This window comes from Oncorhynchus masou, chromosome 1 (assembly GCF_036934945.1).
Source record: "Oncorhynchus masou masou isolate Uvic2021 chromosome 1, UVic_Omas_1.1, whole genome shotgun sequence".
In the NCBI taxonomy this organism is placed as follows: Eukaryota; Metazoa; Chordata; class Actinopteri; order Salmoniformes; family Salmonidae; genus Oncorhynchus; species Oncorhynchus masou.
In genome coordinates this window covers 46,681,277-46,702,239 of record NC_088212.1, presented here as the reverse complement: position 1 = coordinate 46,702,239, position 20,963 = coordinate 46,681,277, and the positions used below count along the sequence as shown (strand labels likewise).

Sequence of the window (20,963 nt, the reverse complement as noted above, 5' to 3'; positions counted from 1 at the left end):
CACAAGACAACAAAATACTTAAATACATGCGATTTTGTCCTTGAAACATTTAATTTCAATACTATAGAATTCCATTCATTCCTATGGAGGACTGCTTCTTCTGAGGAGTGCCAATGTGGCCAACCTGTCACGTCCTGACCTTAGTTCCTTTTTTATGTCTCTATTTTAGTTTGGTCAGGGCGTGAGTTGGGGTGGGAATTCTATGTTTTGTTCTGTGTGTTATATTTCTAGGAGTTTGGCCTGGTATGGTTCCCAATCAGAGGCAGCTGTCAATCGTTGTCTCTGATTGAGAACCATACTTCGGCAGCCTGTTTTCCCACTATGGGTTGTGGGTAGTTGTTTTCCATTTCAGTGTTTGCACCATACGGGACTGTTTCAGTTTTCATTTCTTCTCTTGTTCTTTTGTATTTAGTGTTCAGTTAATTAAAGGAAATATGAACATGTACCACGCTGCGCTTTGGTCTACTCCTTTTTCCTCAGACGAACATTGTTACACAACCTGTGGCTTCAAAGCCTATCATTGGCCAATACGTACCATCAGCAATCAAATAAAATTGCATTTGTCACATGCGCCGAATACAACAAGTGTAGACTTTACGGTAATATGCTTACTCACAAGCTCTTTCCTAACAATGCAGAGGTAAAAAGTACAAAAATGTGCGCATCATTTAAAAAAAATAGTAACACAATAAAATAGCAATTACGAGGCTATACACAAGGAGCACCAGTACCAGTACCAAGTCAATATGCTGGGGGTATGAGGTAGTTGTGGTGATTGAGGTCATATGTACATATAGGCAGGGGTAAAAGTGAATAGGCAATCAAGATTGATAATGGTGTCAATATGTGTGTGTGGATTTGTTTTGTGTGTGTGTGTGTGTGTGAGCGTATGCAACTGTGTGTGTGTGGTTACAGTGCCTTGCGAAAGTATTCGGCCCCCTTGAACTTTGCAACCTTTTGCCACATTTCAGGCTTCAAACATAAAGATATAAAACTGTATTTTTTTTGTGAAGAATCAACAACAAGTGGGACACAATCATGAAGTGGAACGACATTTATTGGATATTTCAAACTTTTTTAACAAATCAAAAACTGAAAAATTGGGCGTGCAAAATTATTCAGCCCCTTTACTTTCAGTGCAGAAAACTCTCTCCAGAAGTTCAGTGAGGATCTCTGAATGATCCAATGTTGACCTAAATGACTAATGATGATAAGTACAATCCACCTGTGTGTAATCAAGTCTCCGTATAAATGCACCTGCACTGTGATAGTCTCAGAGGTCCGTTAAAAGCGCAGAGAGCATCATGAAGAACAAGGAACACACCAGGCAGGTCCGAGATACTGTTGTGAAGAAGTTTAAAGCCAGATTTGGATACAAAAAGATTTCCCAAGCTTTAAACATCCCAAGGAGCACTGTGCAAACGATAATATTGAAATGGAAGGAGTATCAGACCACTGCAAATCTACCAAGACCTGGCCGTCCCTCTAAACTTTCAGCTCATACAAGGAGAAGACTGATCAGAGATGCAGCCAAGAGGCCCATGATCACTCTGGATGAACTGCAGAGATCTACAGCTGAGGTGGGAGACTCTGTCCACTTTAAGCCATATCTTAAAGATATCCATAAAAAGTGTCGTTTAAAGTTTGCCACAAGCCACCTGGGAGACTCACCAAACATGTGGAAGAAGGTGCTCTGGTCAGATGAAACCAAAATTGAACTTTTTGGCAACAATGCAAAACGTTATGTTTGGCGTAAAAGCAACACAGCTCATCATCCTGAACACACCATACCCACTGTCAAACACGGTGGTGGCAGCATCATGGTTTGGTCCTGCTTTTCTTCAGCAGGGACAGGGAAGATGGTTAAAATTGATGGGAAGATGGATGGAGCCAAATACAGGACCATTCTGGAAGAAAACCTGATGGAGTCTGCAAAAGACCTGAGACTGGGACGGAGATTTGTCTTCCAACAAGACAATGATCCAAAACATAAGGCAAAATCTACAATGGAATGGTTCAAAAATAAACATATCCAGGTGTTAGTGTTATGTACTTGAGTGAAGACCCAAAAGCGGTTTTAACAGAAAACAGAGTTCTTTAATGAAAAACAGGAATGGCATAAATCCTCTTCCAACGTAGTCAATGGAACAAAAGAACGTAGTATAATGCAGGATGCACCTGCCAGGCAGACTCCGACAGGATAGGACAAGGTGGAAGCAAACGGGACGACAGCTTGCTTCTGGCATCAAAAACACAAACAAGAATCAGACACTGAAAGTAGCAGGAACAGAGAGAGAAATAGAGACCTAATCAGAGGGGGAAGAGAGAACAGGTGGGAAAGAGTGGATGAGCTAGTTAGGGGAGATGTAGAACAGCTGAAGAATGAGAGACAGAGAAGGTAACCTAAAAAGACCAGCAGAGAGAGACAGAGTGAAGAGAAAGGACAGGAACAGACATAACAAGACATGACAGTACCCCCCACTCACCGAGCGCCTCCTGGCGCACTCGAGGAGGAAACCTGGCGGCAACGGAGGAAATCATCGATCAGCGAACGGTCCAGCACGTCCCGAGAGGGAACCCAACTCCTCTCCTCAGGACCGTACCCCTCCCAATCCACTAGGTACTGATGACCACGGCCCCGAGGGCGCATGTCCAAAATCTTACGAACCCTGTAGATGGGTGCGCCCTCGACAAGGATGGGGGGAGGGACGAGCGGGGGCGCGAAGAACGGGCTTAACACAGGAGACATGGAAGACCGGGTGAACGCGACGAAGATAGCGCGGGAGAAGAAGTCGCACTGCGACAGGATTAATGACCTGAGAAATACGGAACGGACCAATGAACCGCGGGGCCAACTTGCGAGAAGCTGACTTAAGGGGAAGGTTCTGAGTGGAGAGCCATACTCTCTGACCGCAACAATATCTAGGACTCTTGGTCCTACGCTTATTAGCGGCCCTCACAGTCTGCGCCCTATTACGGCAAAGTGCCGACCTGACCCCTTCCAGGTGCGCTCGCAACGCTGGACAAAAGCCTGAGCGGAGGGGACGCAGGACTCGGCGAGCTGAGATGAGAACAGCGGAGGCTGGTACCCGAGGCTACTCTGAAAAGGAGATAGACCGGTAGCAGACGAGGGAAGCGAGTTGTGGGCGTACTCTGCCCAGGGAGCTGTTCTGACCAAGACGCAGGGTTACGAAAAGAAAGACTGCGTAAAATGCGACCAACAGTCTGATTGGCCCGTTCGGCTTGACCGTTAGACTGGGGATGAAAGCCGGACGAGAGACTGACGGAAGCCCCAATCAAACGGCAAAACTCCCTCCAAAATTGAGACGTGAACTGCGGGCCTCTGTCGGAAACGACGTCAGACGGAAGGCCATGAATTCGGAAAACATTCTCGATAATGATCTGAGCCGTCTCCTTAGCAGAAGGGAGCTTAGCGAGAGGAATGAAATGAGCCGCCTTAGAGAATCTATCGACAACCGTAAGAATAACTGTCTTCCCCGCTGATGAAGGCAGTCCGGTGATAAAATCTAAAGCGATGTGAGACCACGGTCGAGAGGGAATGGGAAGCGGTCTGAGACGGCCGGCAGGAGGAGAGTTCCCAGATTTAGTCTGCGCGCAGACCGAACAAGCGGCGACAAATCGACGCGCGTCACGTTCCCGAGTGGGCCACCAGAAACGCTGGCGAATGGAAGCAGCGTACCCCGAACGCCGGGGTGGCCGGCTAACTTGGCAGAGTGGGCCCACTGAAGAACGGCCGGACGAGTAGGAACGGGAACGAACAGAAGGTTCCTAGGACAAGCTCGCGGCGACGGAGTGTGAGCGAGTGCTTGCTTTACCTGCCTCTCAATTCCCCAGACAGTCAACCCGACAACACGCCCGTCAGGGAGAATCCCCTCGGGGTCGGTGGAGACCTCAGAAGAACTGAAGAGACGAGATAAAGCATCAGGCTTGGTGTTTTTGAGCCCGGACGATAAGAAATAACAAACTCGAAACGAGCGAAAAACAGAGCCCAACGAGCCTGACGCGCATTAAGTCGTTTGGCTGAACGGATGTACTCAAGGTTCCTATGGTCAGTCCAAACGACAAAAGGAACGGTCGCCCCCTCCAACCACTGTCGCCATTCGCCTAGGGCTAAGCGGATGGCGAGCAGTTCGCGATTACCAACATCATAGTTACGTTCTGACGGCGATAAGCGATGAGAGAAAAACGCGCAAGGATGGACCTTGCCGTCAGAGAGAGCGCTGAGAAAGAATGGCTCCCACGCCCACCTCTGACGCGTCAACCTCAACAACAAACTGATTAGAGATGTCAGGTGTAACAAGAATAGGTGCGGATGTAAAACGATTCTTAAGAAGATCAAAAGCTCCCTGGACGGAAACGGACCACTTAAAGCACGTCTTAACAGAAGTAAGGGCTGTGAGGGAGCTGCCACCTGACCGAAATTACGGATGAAACGACGATAGAAATTAGCGAAGCCCAGAAAGCGCTGCAGCTCGACGCGTGACTTAGGAACGGGCCAATCAATGACAGCCTGGACCTTAGCGGGATCCATCTTAATGCCCTCAGCGGAAATAACGGAACCGAGAAAAGGGACAGAGGCGGCATGAAAAGTGCACTTCTCAGCCTTCACATAAAGACAGTTCTCCAAAAGGCGCTGGAGGACGCGTCGCACGTGCTGAACATGAATCGAGAGAGACGGTGAAAAAATCAGGATATCGTCCATGTAAACGAAAACAAAAATGTTCAGCATGTCTCTCAGGACGTCGTTAACTAGTGCCTGAAAGACAGCTGGAGCGTTAACGAGGCCGAAAGGAAGAACCCGGTATTCAAAGTGCCCTAACGGAGTGTTAAGCGCCGTCTTCCACTCGTCCCCCTCCCTGATGCGCACGAGATGGTAGGCGTTACGAAGGTCCAATTTGGTGAAAAACCTGGCTCCCTGCAGGATCTCGAAGGCTGAAGACATAAGAGGAAGCGGATAACGATTCTTAACTGTTATGTCATTCAGCCCTCGATAATCCACGCATGGGCGCAGGGACCCGTCCTTCTTCTGAACAAAAAAAAACCCCGCTCCGGCGGGAGAGGAGGAGGAGACTATGGTACCGGCGTCGAGCGAAACCGACAAATAATCCTCGAGAGCCTTACGTTTGGGAACCGACAGAGAGTATAATCTACCCCGGGGGAGTAGTTCCCGGAAGGAGATCAATACTACAGTCATACGACCGGTGTGGAGGGAGAGAAGTGGCCTTGGAACGACTGAACACCGTGCGCAGATCGTGATACTCCTCCGGCACCCCTGTCAAATCGCCAGGCTCCTCCTGTGAAGAAGAGACAGAGGAAACAGGAGGGATAGCAGACATTAAACAGGTCACATGACAAGAAACATTCCAGGATAGGATAGTATTACTAGACCAATTAATAGAAGGGTTATGGCGCACTAGCCAGGGATGACCCAAAACAACAGGTGTAAAAGGTGAACGAAAAATTAGAAAAGAAATGGTTTCGCTATGATTACCAGAGACAGTGAGGGTTAAAGGCAGCGTCTCACGCTGAATCTTGGGGAGAGAACTACCATCTAAAGCGAACAAGGCCGTGGGCTCCCTAACTGTCTGAGAGGAATGTCATGTTCCCGAGCCCAGGTCTCGTCCATAAAACAGCCCTCCGCCCCAGAGTCTATCAAGGCACTGCAGGAAGCAGATGAACCGGGCCAGCGGAGATGGACCGGAAAGGTAGTGCGTGATCCAGAAGGAGAGGCCTGAGTAGTTGCGCTCACCAGTAGCCCTCCTCTTACTGATGAGCTCTGGCTTTTACTGGACATGGGGTGACAAAATGACCAGCGGAGCCGCAGTAGAGACAGAGGCGATTGGTGATTCTCCGTTCCTTCTCCTTGGCCGAGATGCGGATACCCCCCAGCTGCATAGGCTCAGCATCCGAGCCGGCGGAGGAGGGTGGCAGTGATGCGGCAGGTGGCAGTGATGTGGAGAGGGGAGCAACGGAGAACGCGAGCTCCTTTCCACGTGCTCGGCGACGAAGATCAAACCGTCGCTCTATGCGAATAGCGAGAGCTATTAAGGAGTCCAGACTGGAAGGAACCTCCCGGGAGAGGATCTCATCCTTAACCTCGACGAGGAGACCCTCCAGAAAACGAGCGAGCAAAGCCGGCTCGTTCCAGTCACTAGAGGCAGCGAGAGTGCGAAACTCAATAGAATAATCCGTTATGGATCGATTCCCCTGACATAGGGAAGACAGGGCCCTGGAAGCCTCCTCCCCAAAAACAGAACGGTCAAAAACCCGTATCATCTCCTCCTTAAAGTCCTGATACTGGTTAATACACTCCGCCCTCGCCTCCCAGATTGCCGTGCCCCACTCACGCGCCCGTCCGGTAAGGAGAGAAATGCGTAGGCGATGCGGGCTGCGCTCCTGGAGTAAGTGTTGGGCTGGAGAGAGAACACCACATCACACTGAGTGAGGAATGAGCGGCACTCAGTGGGCTCCCCAGAGTAACACGGCGGGTTGTTGATCCTGGGCTCCGGAGACTCGGAAACCCTGGAAGTGGGCGGTGGATCGAGGTGGAGTTGGTGAACCTGTCTTGTGAGGTCGGAGACTTGGACGGCCAGGGTCTCAACGGCATGTCGAGCAGCAGACAATTCCTCCTCGTGTCTGCCTAGCATCGCTCCCTGGATCTCGACGGCGGAGTGAAAAGGGTCCGGAGCCGCTGGGTCCATTCTTGGTCTGATTCTTCTGTTATGTACTTGAGTGAAGACCCAAAAGCGGTTTTAACAGAAAACAGAGTTCTTTAATGAAAAACAGGAATGGCATAAATCCTCTTCCAACGTAGTCAATGGAACAAAAGAACTTAGTATAATGCAGGATGCACCTGCCAGGCAGACTCCGACAGGATAGGACAAGGTGGAAGCAAACGGGACGACAGCTTGCTTCTGGCATCAAAAACACAAACAAGAATCAGACACTGAAAGTAGCAGGAACAGAGAGAGAAATAGAGACCTAATCAGAGGGGGAAGAGAGAACAGGTGGGAAAGAGTGGATGAGCTAGTTAGGGGAGATGTAGAACAGCTGAAGAATGAGAGACAGAGAAGGTAACCTAAAAAGACCAGCAGAGAGAGACAGAGTGAAGAGAAAGGACAGGAACAGACATAACAAGACATGACAGTTAGAATGGCCAAGTCAAAGTCCAGACCTGAATCCAATCGAGAATCTGTGGAAAGAACTGAAAACTGCTGTTCACAAATGCTCTCCATCCAACCTCACTGAGCTCGAGCTGTTTTGCAAGGAGGTATGGGAAACAAATTCAGTCTCTCAATGTGCAAAACTGATAGAGACATACCCCAAGCGACTTACAGCTGTAATCGCAGCAAAAGGTGGAGCTACAAAGTATTAACTTAAGGGGGCTGAATAATTTTGCACGCCCAATTTTTCAGTTTTTGATTTGTTAAAAAAGTTTGAAATATCCAATAAATGTCGTTCCACTTCATGATTGTGTCCCACTTGTTGGTGATTCTTCACAAAAAATACAGTTTTATATCTTTATGTTTGAAGCCTGAAATGTGGCAAAAGGTCGCAAAGTTCAAGGGGGCAGAATACTTTCGCAAGGCACTGTATGTATTTGTGTGTTTGAGTGTCAGTGTAGTATGTGTTAGTGTGTGGGTAGAGTCCAGTTAGTGTGCATAGAGCCAGTGCAACAGAGACAGTGCAAAAGAAAGGGGATGAATACACAGTCAAATGGCTACCCAAATTATTAACTGTTCAGCAGTCTTATGGCTTGGGGTTAGAAGCTGTTCAGGAGATTTTTGGTACCAGACTTGGTGCTCCGATACCACTTGTGCGGTAGCAGAGAGAACAGTCTATGAATTGGTTGTCTGGAGTCTTTGACAATTTTTTAGGCGCTTCCTCTCTATCACACTCCACTGTGCCCAACTGCACTGTAATGTACCGCACTGTTCTGTGCTGTCCAAATTTGTGAGACATCGACGTCCATGACCGGCCCAGTTTTCAAACCTGGTATAGAGGCCCTAGATGGCAGGGAGTTCGGCCCCAGGGATGTACTGGGCAGTACACCCTACCCAAGCAGTTGCCATACCAAGCGGTGATGTAGCCAGTCAAGATACTCTCAAGTTGTAGAACGTTTTTGAGAATCTGAGGGCCAATGCCAAATATTTTCAGCCTTCTGAGGGGGAAGAGGCATTGTTGTGTCCTCTTCATGACTGTGTGGGTGTGTTTGGACCATGATAGGTCCTTAGTGATGTGGAAACCGAGGAACTTGATGCTCTCGACCCACTCCACTACAGCCCCGTCAATGTGAATGGAGGTGTACTCGGCCCTCCATTTCCTGTAGTCCACGATCAGCTCCTTAGTCTTGCTGACATTGAGGGAGAGGTTGTTGTACTGGCACGACATTGCTAGGTCTCTGATCTCCTCCTTGTAGGCTCTCATTGGTGTCAGTGATCAGTTCTACCACCGTTTTGTTGTCAGCAAACTTAATGATGGTGTTGGAGTCGTGCACGGCCACGCAGTCATGGGTGAACATGGAGTACAGGAGGGGACTAAGCACGGACCCATGAGAGACCCCTGTGTTGAGGGTTAACGTTGCTGATGTGTTGTTGCCCACCCTCATCACCTGGGGGATCCAGTTGCAGAGGGAGGTAATTAATCTTTACCTTAGGTTAATGATGAGCTTGGAGGGCAACATGGTGTTGAACGCTGAGCTGTAGTCAATGAACAGCATTCTCAAGTAGGTGTTCCTTTTGTCCAGGTGGGAAATGGCAGTGTGGAGTGCAATAGAGATTGCATCAATGGGGGATTGGAGTGGGTCCAGGGAGTGGGTCCATGACCAGCCTTTTAAAACATTCCATGGCTGCAGATGTGAGTGCTACGGGGAGTAGTCATTTAGACAGGTTACCTCGACGTTCTTGGGCACAGGGACTATGGTGGTCTGCTTGAAACATGTAGGTATTACAGACTGGATCTGGGAGAGGTTGAAAATGTCAGTGAAGACACTTGCCAGCTTGCCTGTTTAAAGGTCTTACACACATTGGCTACGGAGAGCGTGATCTCACAGTCGTCCGGGAAACAGCTGGTGCTCTCATGCATTGTTCAGTGTTGCTTGTCTCGAAGAGAGCATAGATGGCATTTAGCTTGTCTGATAGGTTCGCATCACTGTGAAGCTCGCGGCTGAGTTTCCCTTTGTAGTCTGTTATAGTTTGCAAGCCGTGCCACATCCGACGAGCATCAGAGCTATCGGATAAATCCCAGGTGAATACCAGGGCTTGCGTATACACATCATTGGTCACACCATGCATGTGACCTTTAGTGACACCCACTGAGTCTTCTGACCACTATAGAACAGGCCATAAAATGCTACGATCATGATCAATTTAAGTACTTCAAGGAAAAGTAAAGGAAGAAACGTTTTGACCCTTAGATCTTCAGGATTGTCACATTTTTTTGCTATACTCAAGTTGAGCCCTTTGCAAAATGTCCGAAATCAAATTGAGGTGTGAATGTAAGCTTTCCTTGGTTAGGTCGCATTGTGAGACCAAATGTGGGCTATTTACTCTCTTTATATCATATTTGTGCTGTGCTAGAGCTCTAACCAAGATTTCAAATATTGTCTTTAACGCTTAATATCATCTTAGCAAATTGTCATTGGTATATAGCAGAGCAATTCGCCGCTGGTTGTATGTTCTGCGGCAGATAAGAACATGTGCAGAGACCTAGTCTTCTTTGGAGACGAAGAGAGCATAGAAGATCTAATAGGAAATGAAGATCTAATAGGAAACAATGACCAGATTTCCCTCTACCCTTAAACCACTGCAAGATTAGTCATAATGAATATCTCAAAGGAAGAAGTCATACCTTCAATTTAATGCAATATCAGTAAAGGACAAATGATATTCATTCCTTCTCTTACCCTCTTAATTTCTTCATTATTAAGTTTATTCCACTATACACATTTTACTGTGGGGTCATAACCTGTTTTAAACTGAGAAAAATGAATTGATGTGCACATCGGAAACTGGAACATTTATTTATACATAATAGTATAATGACTTTGAGTGGAGTTAACATTTCCGCAAATTGCCAGACTCAAAATAGGTTTAACTCACGATGACACTAGAATGCTTTCACTCACATTTCTGACAGTAAGGTACGACTCTTCACTGGTCTCTGTCTCTCGCTCTTGTCCTCTATCTCTCCCTTGCTCTTGTCTCCCTCTCTGTCCAAGTATCTCTCTCTCCCTCCCTCCCCTACCTCCCTCCTTCGTCCCTCCCTCGTCCATCCCTGCCTCACGTCTCTCTCTCTCTCCCTCCCTCCCCTACCTCCCTCCCTCGTCCCTCCCTCGTCCATCCCTGCCTCACTCTCTCTCTTTGACACTCATTATACTTCTCCCTGCGGCCTACTCCACCACATAAAGTATTGAGCGCCAATGCCAATTTATTAAAAGTCCAGCTAGATTTGCCCCTCCGTCCCTCTCTTACTCTCTCTCTCCTTTTACCCTCTTCACTTCTCTTTTGGTCTGTCTCACTCCCTCTCTTTCTGTCTCTCTATGTATCTCTCTTTATTTCAATGTTTTTCTCTTTCCCTTTCTGCCTATACTTATATGGCTTTTTAGTCACATTATTCCCTCCCTCTGTCTGTGAATGTCGTTGTGCAAGCAAGCACAATGGCCCACAGTTGATCGCTCTCTTTTATATACAAAGTGCCTCACTCATTCACTCTCTCTCTCTCTCTCTCTCTCTGGAGAAGGAAATTGGTAGAGTCCTTGGGTACACAATCACCTTTGAGTAAGCAGCATCAAACTTCTTCACTTTGTCATAGAGGATTAATACGTAGGTTGTTCAATGTCAAACAAAAATAGTCTGAGTTTTATACATTTCCAACCCCGACGAGAACATATGGTTCTGAGAAGGCTAGAGAATGTCTCAGCGGGTTAGAGACCGTAGTCTATATCAACGTGTCAGTTAAGGACATACGGTATGTCTTCTTTTCCCTTATTTTGTGCCAGCAGCATACCACCTTGCATCCCACTGCTGGCTTGCGTCTGTAGGAGGCACCCTTTCCTCTGGTCTAAATAGCCCAATTCCCCAGGGCAATGATTGGGGACATTGCCCCGTGTATGGCGCTGTCTTTCGGATGGGACATTAAACAGGTGTCCTGACTCTCTGTGGTCACTAAAGATGGCACTTATTGTAAGAGTAGGGGTGTTAACCCCAGTGTCCTGGCTAACTTCCAATCTTACCATCATGGCAACCTAATCATCCCCAGCTTCCAGTTGGCTCATTTATCCCCCTCCTCTCCCCTGTAACTATTCCCCAGGTTGTTGTTGTAAATGAGAATGTGTTCTCAATCAACTTAGCTGGTAAAATAAGGGTTTATACACTTCAGTTTCTATAAACTAAGTTTACAAACAGTGTATATAGAAGCTGGTATACTGACAGACTGGAACAAATCTTTCATGGTACCTATGCTAGTAGAGCACAGCATTTAAATGCCACAAGACTCTTTAAATTACAATGTGTTTGATTTTTACACAGAAGTGCACTGTGAGCTGACAAATGGCGACCTCACCAGCCCATAATTATTATTATTATTATTTTATTTTTTATATATCTCCAAATTAAATATAGTTGTCAAAGCTTTGTCAGAATTATTGCAGAGGGCCCATTTAAAACACTCAGCCCCATCGGCTACGTCAGTCACTCTTCACAAAGACTTCACACTCGTTTTCCTCATGTTTTCCTTTCACAAGGAGCTTGGTATGTATGAATGAAACATTTCACTCAAGAGCCCACAGCATCACTTGAAAGCAGAAAAAAAATATTGGGAAATCAAGGCCAAGTTAGACCATGGTTAAAAAGTGGGTGAACTACAGTAGCTAAGTGGAACCATAATATATCTATAAAAAAAAGAATAAATATACTCAAACAAATCCAATCATAGACTCAAGAGACAACTCCACAATATACATGTATTGAACATAGTCTAAAAAAATGTTGTGACATTGTGGTCTACTGAAAGGGTTAAATGTGTCTCTCTCCTCTCCTCTCATCCTGTGAAATACTGCTGTTAGATTATGGAGGAATTACTGCGGAGAACCCCCCTGGGGACGAGCGTATCAGCTGCTCTACAGCTCTGTAGCATAGCAGCTCAACCCTGAGCATTTCTGTACTTTGAGAGAGTCCACAGAGGAGAAAATACAGGGCCTGGATATCAGCCACTCTACAGCTCTGTACTGTAACATAGCAGCACAGCCAGGAGCATTCCAGCCCAACACCATGGAAATCCAACCTGTCCCAGCAATACTGCACAGAGGGGCTTAGCACCACACTGGCCTCAGAGTCATAACATAAGGAGAATGTCAACGAGTCAATGTATGTACAGGTATAGATTCAGCAGCATCTATGCGTACAGACACGAGCAAGCTGTAGTACATAAGACGTTCCACAGTTACCATTAAATGCTTCAATGTAGCATGATATTCAATGATAATCTGAACAACCTCCAAATACACAGCCATGTTAAATAATGTGTCAGGGAAGAGACCCCAGCTTGATTTGATTCAATGTTAAAGGCCATGTAAAAAATCAATAATGGAATTGAATCCCGTCTGTTGAAAGAACTGTACATGATACAGACTTTGTCCCAAATGACACCCCTATTCTCTACATAGTGCACAACTTTCGACCAAGGCCCATATGGGTGTCATTTGGGACGCATATACAGAGCCAGGGCTTAACTCCGGCAGCACCACCTCGTACATCATTGAATCATCTATGTCATGTTGTTCAGACAAGAGCAGCTTCTCCCCGGAAAGTACTACTGTCTCTGGCCTAGCTACATCTGAGACAGGGCGTATTCCCTGTTCATTTACAGCTACACTGAGTCTGCATCCATGCGTGTTAGAAAGTGTATTCCCTCTCTATGCTTTTCGATGCAAGAGGGAGTAGTTCCACTGGTCTAGAGCTGAGAGAAGTGTTCATATCCCGCCTCTGTATCAATGTCCATTCACGTGTATGTGCCTCTGTGTCAAAGTGTTTCCCCTATGCCTTCGGATGCAACAGCAGTTCATTCCAAGTTCATTTACTGTACAGGCTACGCTGTAGCTGTTTCTTTGTGAGTTAGCAAGTGTATCCCAATGCCTTTGGATGCAATCTCTCCCAATCCCTGAGCTCTCATTTCCTTTCCTCGTTAGGGCAGCATCTGCTGAGGGCTGAGGTAAGAGTCTTGCCCCCCGCTACTCTTCCCACAGCTCCCCTAGCTTGCCATCTGCCTCAGTGCTGGACAAGTGTCCGTTAACTCCTGCAAACACACACAAACGAGCCCACACAGGCATGCAGGTCAGACACACAAACCACCACAACCCCCAACTCTAAACCACAGCGGCCTGCGTGGACTCCTGAACAAAACAGCTTGCAGGGCTATAATAGCTAAGGGCGTGACCCTCCAGCTGCAGAGCTAGTAACCTCATCCCTCCCTCTGCCAACCCGTGTGAAAAAGAGGGGAAGACTGGGAGGAGCGAGGGGAGACAATGGAAGAGGGGAAAAGAGAGAGGAGAGAGGAAAGAAGAGAGGGGGAGAAGAGATGGAATGACCAGCTCTAATTACTGCTCTGTGACTCGCCTGTAACGCTGGAAGAATGAAAAGACAGAGGGAAGAATGAAAAGACAGAGAGAAGAATGAAAAAATAAAAGGAAAATAAAAGGGGGAAGGAGGAGGAAGGGAAGACGCTGATTAAACTTAAACATCTCTCTCTATCTGCCTCCCCTCTTCCAACTCTTCCCACTTCTTCCCTCTCTCCATCTGTTCTACACTCACTGTCACTGCCCTGGAGTTGACTAGGATTGTTCATCACCCCTCGGTTACGCACCGTGAATAATGATGTTTCTCTGCGAGGGACAGGGAGAGAGAGGAAGGGGAAGAGGGCGGTATAGAGCGAGATTAATGATTCAACTTATATTTATTCAGTAACTGGTTACACAGCCTTTTCTAGTTTACTAAACTGTTCAGTCAATGTATTACCTGAACTTAACATTTTTAGTTGGCTGCAACTGGAGAAAACTTAGGTTAGGGACACCCAAAGTGCTTCTTTTTTAAATTTGTATTTTTTACATATTTGACACACATTGACATATAGGATGACATTGCGTATGTTCATTTATACAGTAATTACTATTCAACACCTGGGATTTGAACTCACAACCTCTTGATTCAAAGCATTCCTATCTTCCAGCTACACCATGTTGGGAGTTCAAATCCCAGGGGAGGACATGTTGAATAATAATTTGTGTATAAATAGGCCTGGGCCTGGGGCTATGTGTTCTCTCGGGTTAAGCCTTCCCCAGTTACTGTCAGAACACGGCAGAACATCATCAGCATACATACAGCACACAGGTAGGATGCTTCTCTACCCATCTACAATCTCCTTGTGTTGTCTTTGTGCATTGTTCTATCTCATTACATTACACTACACATTCTGCCAAAGCACATTAGACCATTTCACTCCGCTCTGCCTGGGCTATAGACCTGGGGAGAATCTAGTAAGGAAAAATAGGGAGGAAGATGGAGAGGGAGAGTGAGACAGGGAGGGAGAGAGCGAGCGAGAAAGAGAGAGAAAACAATTAAGAGTGTCAGCCTAGGCTCTAGCTGGCTGGCTGGTTGGAGCTGAATTAACAACATTAGTTAGCTAGTTGTAAATCTGTCTGTCATCTCCCCTCTCCGCGCGATGCTTGCGTCAATGTCAATGTCATTCAGAGCCAGCCCCTCCAGAGGAGATGAGAGAAGAGGAGAGGCAGAGACGCTGCTGGAGGACGTGCTTTATGGAAGCGCTCAAACAGAAGAGACAGCCTCTTTAGTCTCCTCTAATGCTGGGCATTATAATGACACTGCTCAGTTCAACTCAGAGAATTGTGTCCTTTCTGAATATATTGTGTCTTATAAGCCCATGTTAGATGAGTGATGGTATATTTGGGTGATTTTAATATATATATATATATAGCCAGAAATAGTGAGAGAACTGTCTTTCTCATTTTGATTGGGGCAGACAGTGAATTGGCTGGCTATGATGACGTTACATTGTCAGTTGCATTGTCTGTTTCATATTCAAACACACAAAATAACCCTAAAACGAGCCACAGGTTGACAAACCAAATACTCAGAGCAATACAGTATCACTCATTTTGTGAATGAGGAGTAGCCTCTTAAAAGGATAAGTTACATCCACCAATGACCTATTTCATGGTTCAATGTGCCTGTTCCCCACACATGTTGCATATGAGGTGCAATGAACCATCATAATGCCCATTTAAAATAAGATTCAGCGATGATGGTGGTTGTCAAAACAATACAATAATTATTGTAATATATGCCATTTAGCAGACACTTTTATCCAAAGCGATTTACAGAAGTGCAAGCATGTATTTTCATACAGGTGGCCCCAGCAGGAATTGAATCCACAATCCTGACATTTCAAGCGCTATGCTCAACCAACTGAGCCACACTCGAAGATCAACAAATGTTATCAAAGGAAATGGTTGTCTTAGGTGATTGGGACTTCAGATCTGTTGATTGTGACAGTGACTGTTCTCTCGTGTGTTAGAGCCATACCCAAAAGCCACTGCTACAGATATTTATACCCATTTCTCACTATTTTGCCTTTTCAGCATGGTTCCAGCAACCTGGAACATGACCAGGCCAGCTCAATACATCTTGGTTTGGCTGGACTCGGTTCGGCTCAATAGTGTGAAAAGCCCTTAGTGTTTGACGAACCCTTTCGTCGGGTGGGGCGGTAGGGTGAGGGATAAAGTTGTTAGCGCTGGGGGATCGTGTCTGATTGTTGAGGACGGGAGCAGGGAAAACAGGAAGAGCGGGACAAGAGGAGGAGAGCGAGACAATAGATCAAATGTGATACACTGATGTCACATATCTCTCCCTGTCTGTTTCCACCCTGCCTACCTGTCTGCTCTGAGGGCTGATCGTAGAGGATAACCTTTGCAATGATGAAAATGGGCATGAATAGATAACACACACACACTGACAAGGGGCATGAATACATAACACACGGCGGTGGCACTTCACAGAGAGGCAGCAACATACGGCCACCATGCCACTGGAGGGGACGTGGCTGACATTAGAGGCTCGGAGAGAGAAGAGAAGACATGCACGTAACCTTTAAAAGCCTGCCTGGGACAATTATACTGTAGCCACTGTCATGTTTACATGGCATGTCTGCTGTGAGGGATTCCCTTTATGTGATATAATCCTTTATTTACATATGATATGTTAAAAGCATAAAATTAAAATGCCCTTGAAATCCCCCAAAACAAGTTAGATTATTATTCATGTTTTCCTTGATGTTGGATAGTGCTGTGTGCACATAGCTACAAGAAATCCAACCACCTGCTTCATTTAAAATCGAATCACCTGCTTGCTAGCTATCATCATATATATGCACTATTCTAAGATAAGCCAAGGCACAAATATAACTTGAATTCAGAGAGCTATAGATGTGTTCAATACAAAACAAAGGATACAATATTGAGTTACAGTAGGAGAGGTAGCGAGATACAGTAACTGACCTGATAACCTTCCTACTGGCGGTGATGCTTGCCACGATGATGCTCTCTGGTCTCGGTGTGGCCACAGCTTTAAACGTCCCCTTCCAGAACTTCTCAAAGAGCTGCTTCTCCCCCTGGTGCTCCAGGCTGGCCATGCTGTCTGCTGTCCCCAGGGAGAGAGGGCTGCAGGGAGCCAGGGAGAGAGCCATGGAGGGCTGGGAATGGGGGTCCAGGGCTTCCCTGGAGATGGAGTCTCGACGAGTGAGACTTCACATAGACTGTAACACACGACCAGCAAAAATACACACTGTGTTGCTGAGCGGACCTAGTGCTCTGGCGCTGTCCAAGTACTGAATCCACACAGGGAAGAGCAACAGGATAACACACATCAAACAGCCAACCCTTTCTCTCTCTGGTAGAGTAGGCCAGTGTGTCAGTGCTCAGTGCGGCTCCTCTCCTCTGGTCTCCTCTCTTCTGATTTCTTCTACGGGGGGAGCATGTGAACCAAGCAGGACAAGACAAAGGCTGTTTCTGCTGCTGCCACAACGTCAGGCTGCTTTTTGTTCTCTCAGAGGGGGGTTAGCATTTCTCCTCCTCTGTTCCTCAGTCACAGCTGCTGCTTCCGCTCTGCTCTGTGTTCTGTAGCACTCTTCAGTTAGAGCAGGCATGGAGTCATATGCGATACAGCAGAAGCATTCTCTCCGGTCAGAGCCAAGGAGCCAGTGACGGACGGAATGTGTGACAGAGTGTTTCTCAACACACCAGCATGTGGATGAGTTCTGAGAGCTGAGGCGAGTGTTTCGCTGACTGTGTATGTCTGAGTTTGTGGGCGCGCAGGGTCATGAGTGAGTGTGAGTGTGTATGTATGCGTGTGTTCTGTACGAGCGGTGTGTGTTCAAAGCGACTGAGTAGCCTTGCTGATGGCTGCTTGTTTTGTCTCTCTCAGACTGTGACGTTGTGTTGGGAGGCTGGGATAGGTCAAGGAGAGTAGGACACCTTGTGTATCCTCTTCTCTCTCTCTCTCTCTCTCTCTCTCTCTCTCTCTGTCTGTCTGTCTGTCTGTCTGTCTGTCTGTCTGTCTGTCTGTCTGTCTGTCTGTCTGTCTGTCTGTCTGTCTGTCTGTCTCTCCCCTCCTATTATCTTACCAATTCTTCTTTGCCTCATTGTTCCGTCACCTTACTTTCATTATCTTACTCAGTGTCTCTCTTTCAGTCTCTCCCTGCCTCTCTCCCTCCCTCCGTCTCTGCTTCTCTCCCTCTGTGTCTTGGACAAAAGGCCAAGCTGGTTCCGGCCATCAGCATAACAAAAGGCTGCGTCTGCGGGGGGCAGCTGGTGCATGTGCCTGACGCAATGCCCCAAGGGATCAGAGTTTTCCCCAGCAAGCCTACACGGCCATACATAACATAACCCTACACATCACATTACAGAAAAACAGTGTTTCCCCAGCTATCTGAGACAGCCCAACTCTTCCAGCTACACAACGCAATACACCACACCACACCACAACACCCCCCTGCCCTCCCTCTCTCGTCTCTGCTCTTTCTGCCCCTCACATTATCTGTCACAATGCTGAAGACTGAATTTAGGAAGAGATATTTGCAATCTGATAAATCATGTATTGTTGTATAGGCATAAGGATTAAATATAGATTGTACTTTGACAGTGATTATACATTTGAATGTTTATGATAAAGGAATGCACTGAAAGCAATACATTTCAGGTAGTAAAACTCACATTTATTGCTTGATAATCACCAGAGGCTTTTCTAAGTTCTAGGCACACAATGGAAGAAAACTTTAAACAATCATGTGTTATTTGGCTTAACCCATGTATTCATTTTGTACTAGACACCCAACACGTTATGACTCTAAAATACTTTTACTAGGTCAAAGAATCTCCTCTTTACAGCCAGGCATGCACTGGCCTAATAAATCAAAATCAAAATCAAGACATTTGTATTTGTCACGTGCACCGAATACAACAGGTGTAGGCCTTACCGAAATGCTTACTTACAAGCCCTTAAACAACAATGCAGTTTAAAATAAAATATAAGAAAATATTTACCAAATAAACTAAAGTAAAAAAAGAAAAAGAAAAGAACAATGAGGCTATATACAGGGGGTATCGGAACCGAGTCAATGTACCTCGACAGGTTAGTCGAGGTAAGTAAGATAATATGTACATGTAGGTAGAGGTAAAGTGACTATGCACAGACAATAAACAGCGAGCAGCAACAGTGTAAAAAGGGGGGGAGTCAATGCAAATAGTCCCAGTTGCCATTTGATTAGCTGTTCAGAGAGTCTTATGGCTTGGGGGTAGAAGCTGTAAAGAAGCCTTTTGGACCTAGACTTGGCACTCCCGTACCACTTGCGTGGCAGTAGCAGAGAGAACAGTCTATGACTAGGGCTCTTTGGCAATTTTTAGGGCCTTCCTCTGACAACGCCTGGTGTAGAGGTCCTGGATGGCAGTAAGCCTTTTGGACCTAGACTTGGCACTCCCGTACCACTTGCCGTGCAGTAGCAGAGAGAACAGTCTATGACTCGGGCTCTTTGGCAATTTTTAGGGCCTTCCTCTGACAACGCCTGGTGTAGAGGTCCTGGATGGCAGGAAACTTGGCCCCAGTGATGTACTGGGCTGTACACACTACCGTCTGTAGTGCCTTGCGGTTGCCATACCAGGTGGTGATGCAACCAGTCAGGATGCTCTCGATGGTGCAGCTTTAGAACATTTTAAGGAGCTGAGGACCCATGCCAAATTTTTTTTGAGGGGAATATGCATTGTCGTGCCCTCTTCACAACTCCATTGGTGTGTTTGGACCATGATAGTTTGTTGGCAATGTGAACACAAAGGAACTTGAAGCTCTCAACCTGCTCCACTACAGCCCCATCGATGAGAACCGGGGCCCTCTATTTCCTGTAGTCCACGATCATTTCCTTTGTCTTTATCACGTTGAGGGAGAAGTTGTTGTCCTGGCACCACACAGTTAGGTATCTGACTCCTTCCCGATAGGCTGTTTCATTGTTATTGGTGATCAAGCCTACCACTGTTGTGTCGTCGGCAAACTTAATGATGGTGCTAGAGTTGTGCTTGGCCAGGCAGTCATGGGTGAACATGGGGGTACAGGAGGGGACTAAGCACGCATGCCTGAGGAGCCCCCATGTTGAGGATCAGTGTGGTATATGTGTTGTTGCCTACTCTTACCACCTGGGGGTGGCCTGTCAGGAAGTCTGGGATCCAGTTGCAGAAGGAGGTGTTTAGTTCCAGGGTCCTTAGCTTAGTGATGAGCTTCGTGTCAGGATTTGGTCAGGATAGTTCCGGTTTTGGCCACTAGATGCCCCCATTGTGCTTATTGACCCTTTTGTTTTCCCTTGTTTCCAGTTATTATTTGCACCTGTGCCTCGTTTCCCTTGATGTATTTAAACCCTTAGTTTTCCTCAGTTCTTTGCTCTGTGTTTGAATGTTAGCACCCAGCTCCAGCGATGCTGTGAATATTTGTTGCTCCAGTTGGACTCTCTTGTGGTACTCTGTTTTTGTTATAGTTTATTTATTTTTGATTATCTTTTGAGGCTTTTTTCTGCTGTACGTACCACCTTGTGGATTTACCTTTTGACTTGGAGGATTACCTTTTTCTCTTGGAATTACTTTTGACGTTGTAGATTTATATTTTTGCCTGAAGAACTTTCCTTTTTACTTTATTAAAACACTGTCTCAAGTACTGCTGTGTCTGCCTCATCTTCTGGGTTCTGCCGACTACTCGTGGCTCAGTTTGCTAAGTGACTGTTTCTCACACCGGAGACCCGAGTTCGTAACCAAGTCTTGACACTTCGAGGGGACTATGGTGTTGAACGCTGAGCTGTAGTCAATGAACAGCATTCTCACATAGCATAGGTGTTCCTCTTGTCCAGGTGTGGAGTGCAATAGAGATTGTGTCATCTGTGTACCTTGGTGTTATTGGGCACAGAGAATATGGTGGTCTGCTTAAAACCTGTTGGTATTACAGACTTGGTCAGGGACAGGTTGAAAATGTCAGTGAACACACTTGCCAGTTGGTCAATGTGGCCTTGTGAATGTTAACCTGTTTAAAGGTCTTACTCACATCGACTACAGCGAGTGTGATCATACAGTTGTCAGGTACAGCTGGTGCTCTCATGCATGCTTCAGTGCTGCTTGCCTCGAAGCACGCATAAAAGTCATTTAGCTCGTCTGGTAGGCTCGTGTCACTGGGCAGCTCTTGGCTGGGCTTCCCTTTGTAGCCCGTAATAGTTAACACTCCCTGCCACATTCGACGAGCGTTGAAGCCGATGTAGTAGGATTCAATCTTAGTCCTGTATTGACACTTTGCCTGTTTGATGGTTCGTCGGAGGGCATAGCAGAATTTCTTATAGGCGTCCAGGTG

General features: G+C 46.5%; 1 protein-coding gene across 1 annotated transcript in view; it reads right to left on the bottom strand.

Annotated features, from left to right (window-relative positions):
• The window catches only part of LOC135545448 (serine/arginine repetitive matrix protein 4-like), a 96,022-nt gene extending 78,560 nt beyond the window's left edge, over positions 1–17,462 (bottom strand). Inside the window, exon 1 of the mRNA XM_064973072.1 lies at positions 16,589–17,462. Coding sequence (XP_064829144.1) covers positions 16,589–16,776 — 188 coding nt within the window. The 5' untranslated portion in view covers positions 16,777–17,462. The remainder of the gene's footprint in view (positions 1–16,588) is intronic.
• Positions 17,463–20,963: the final 3,501 nt, after the last annotated feature.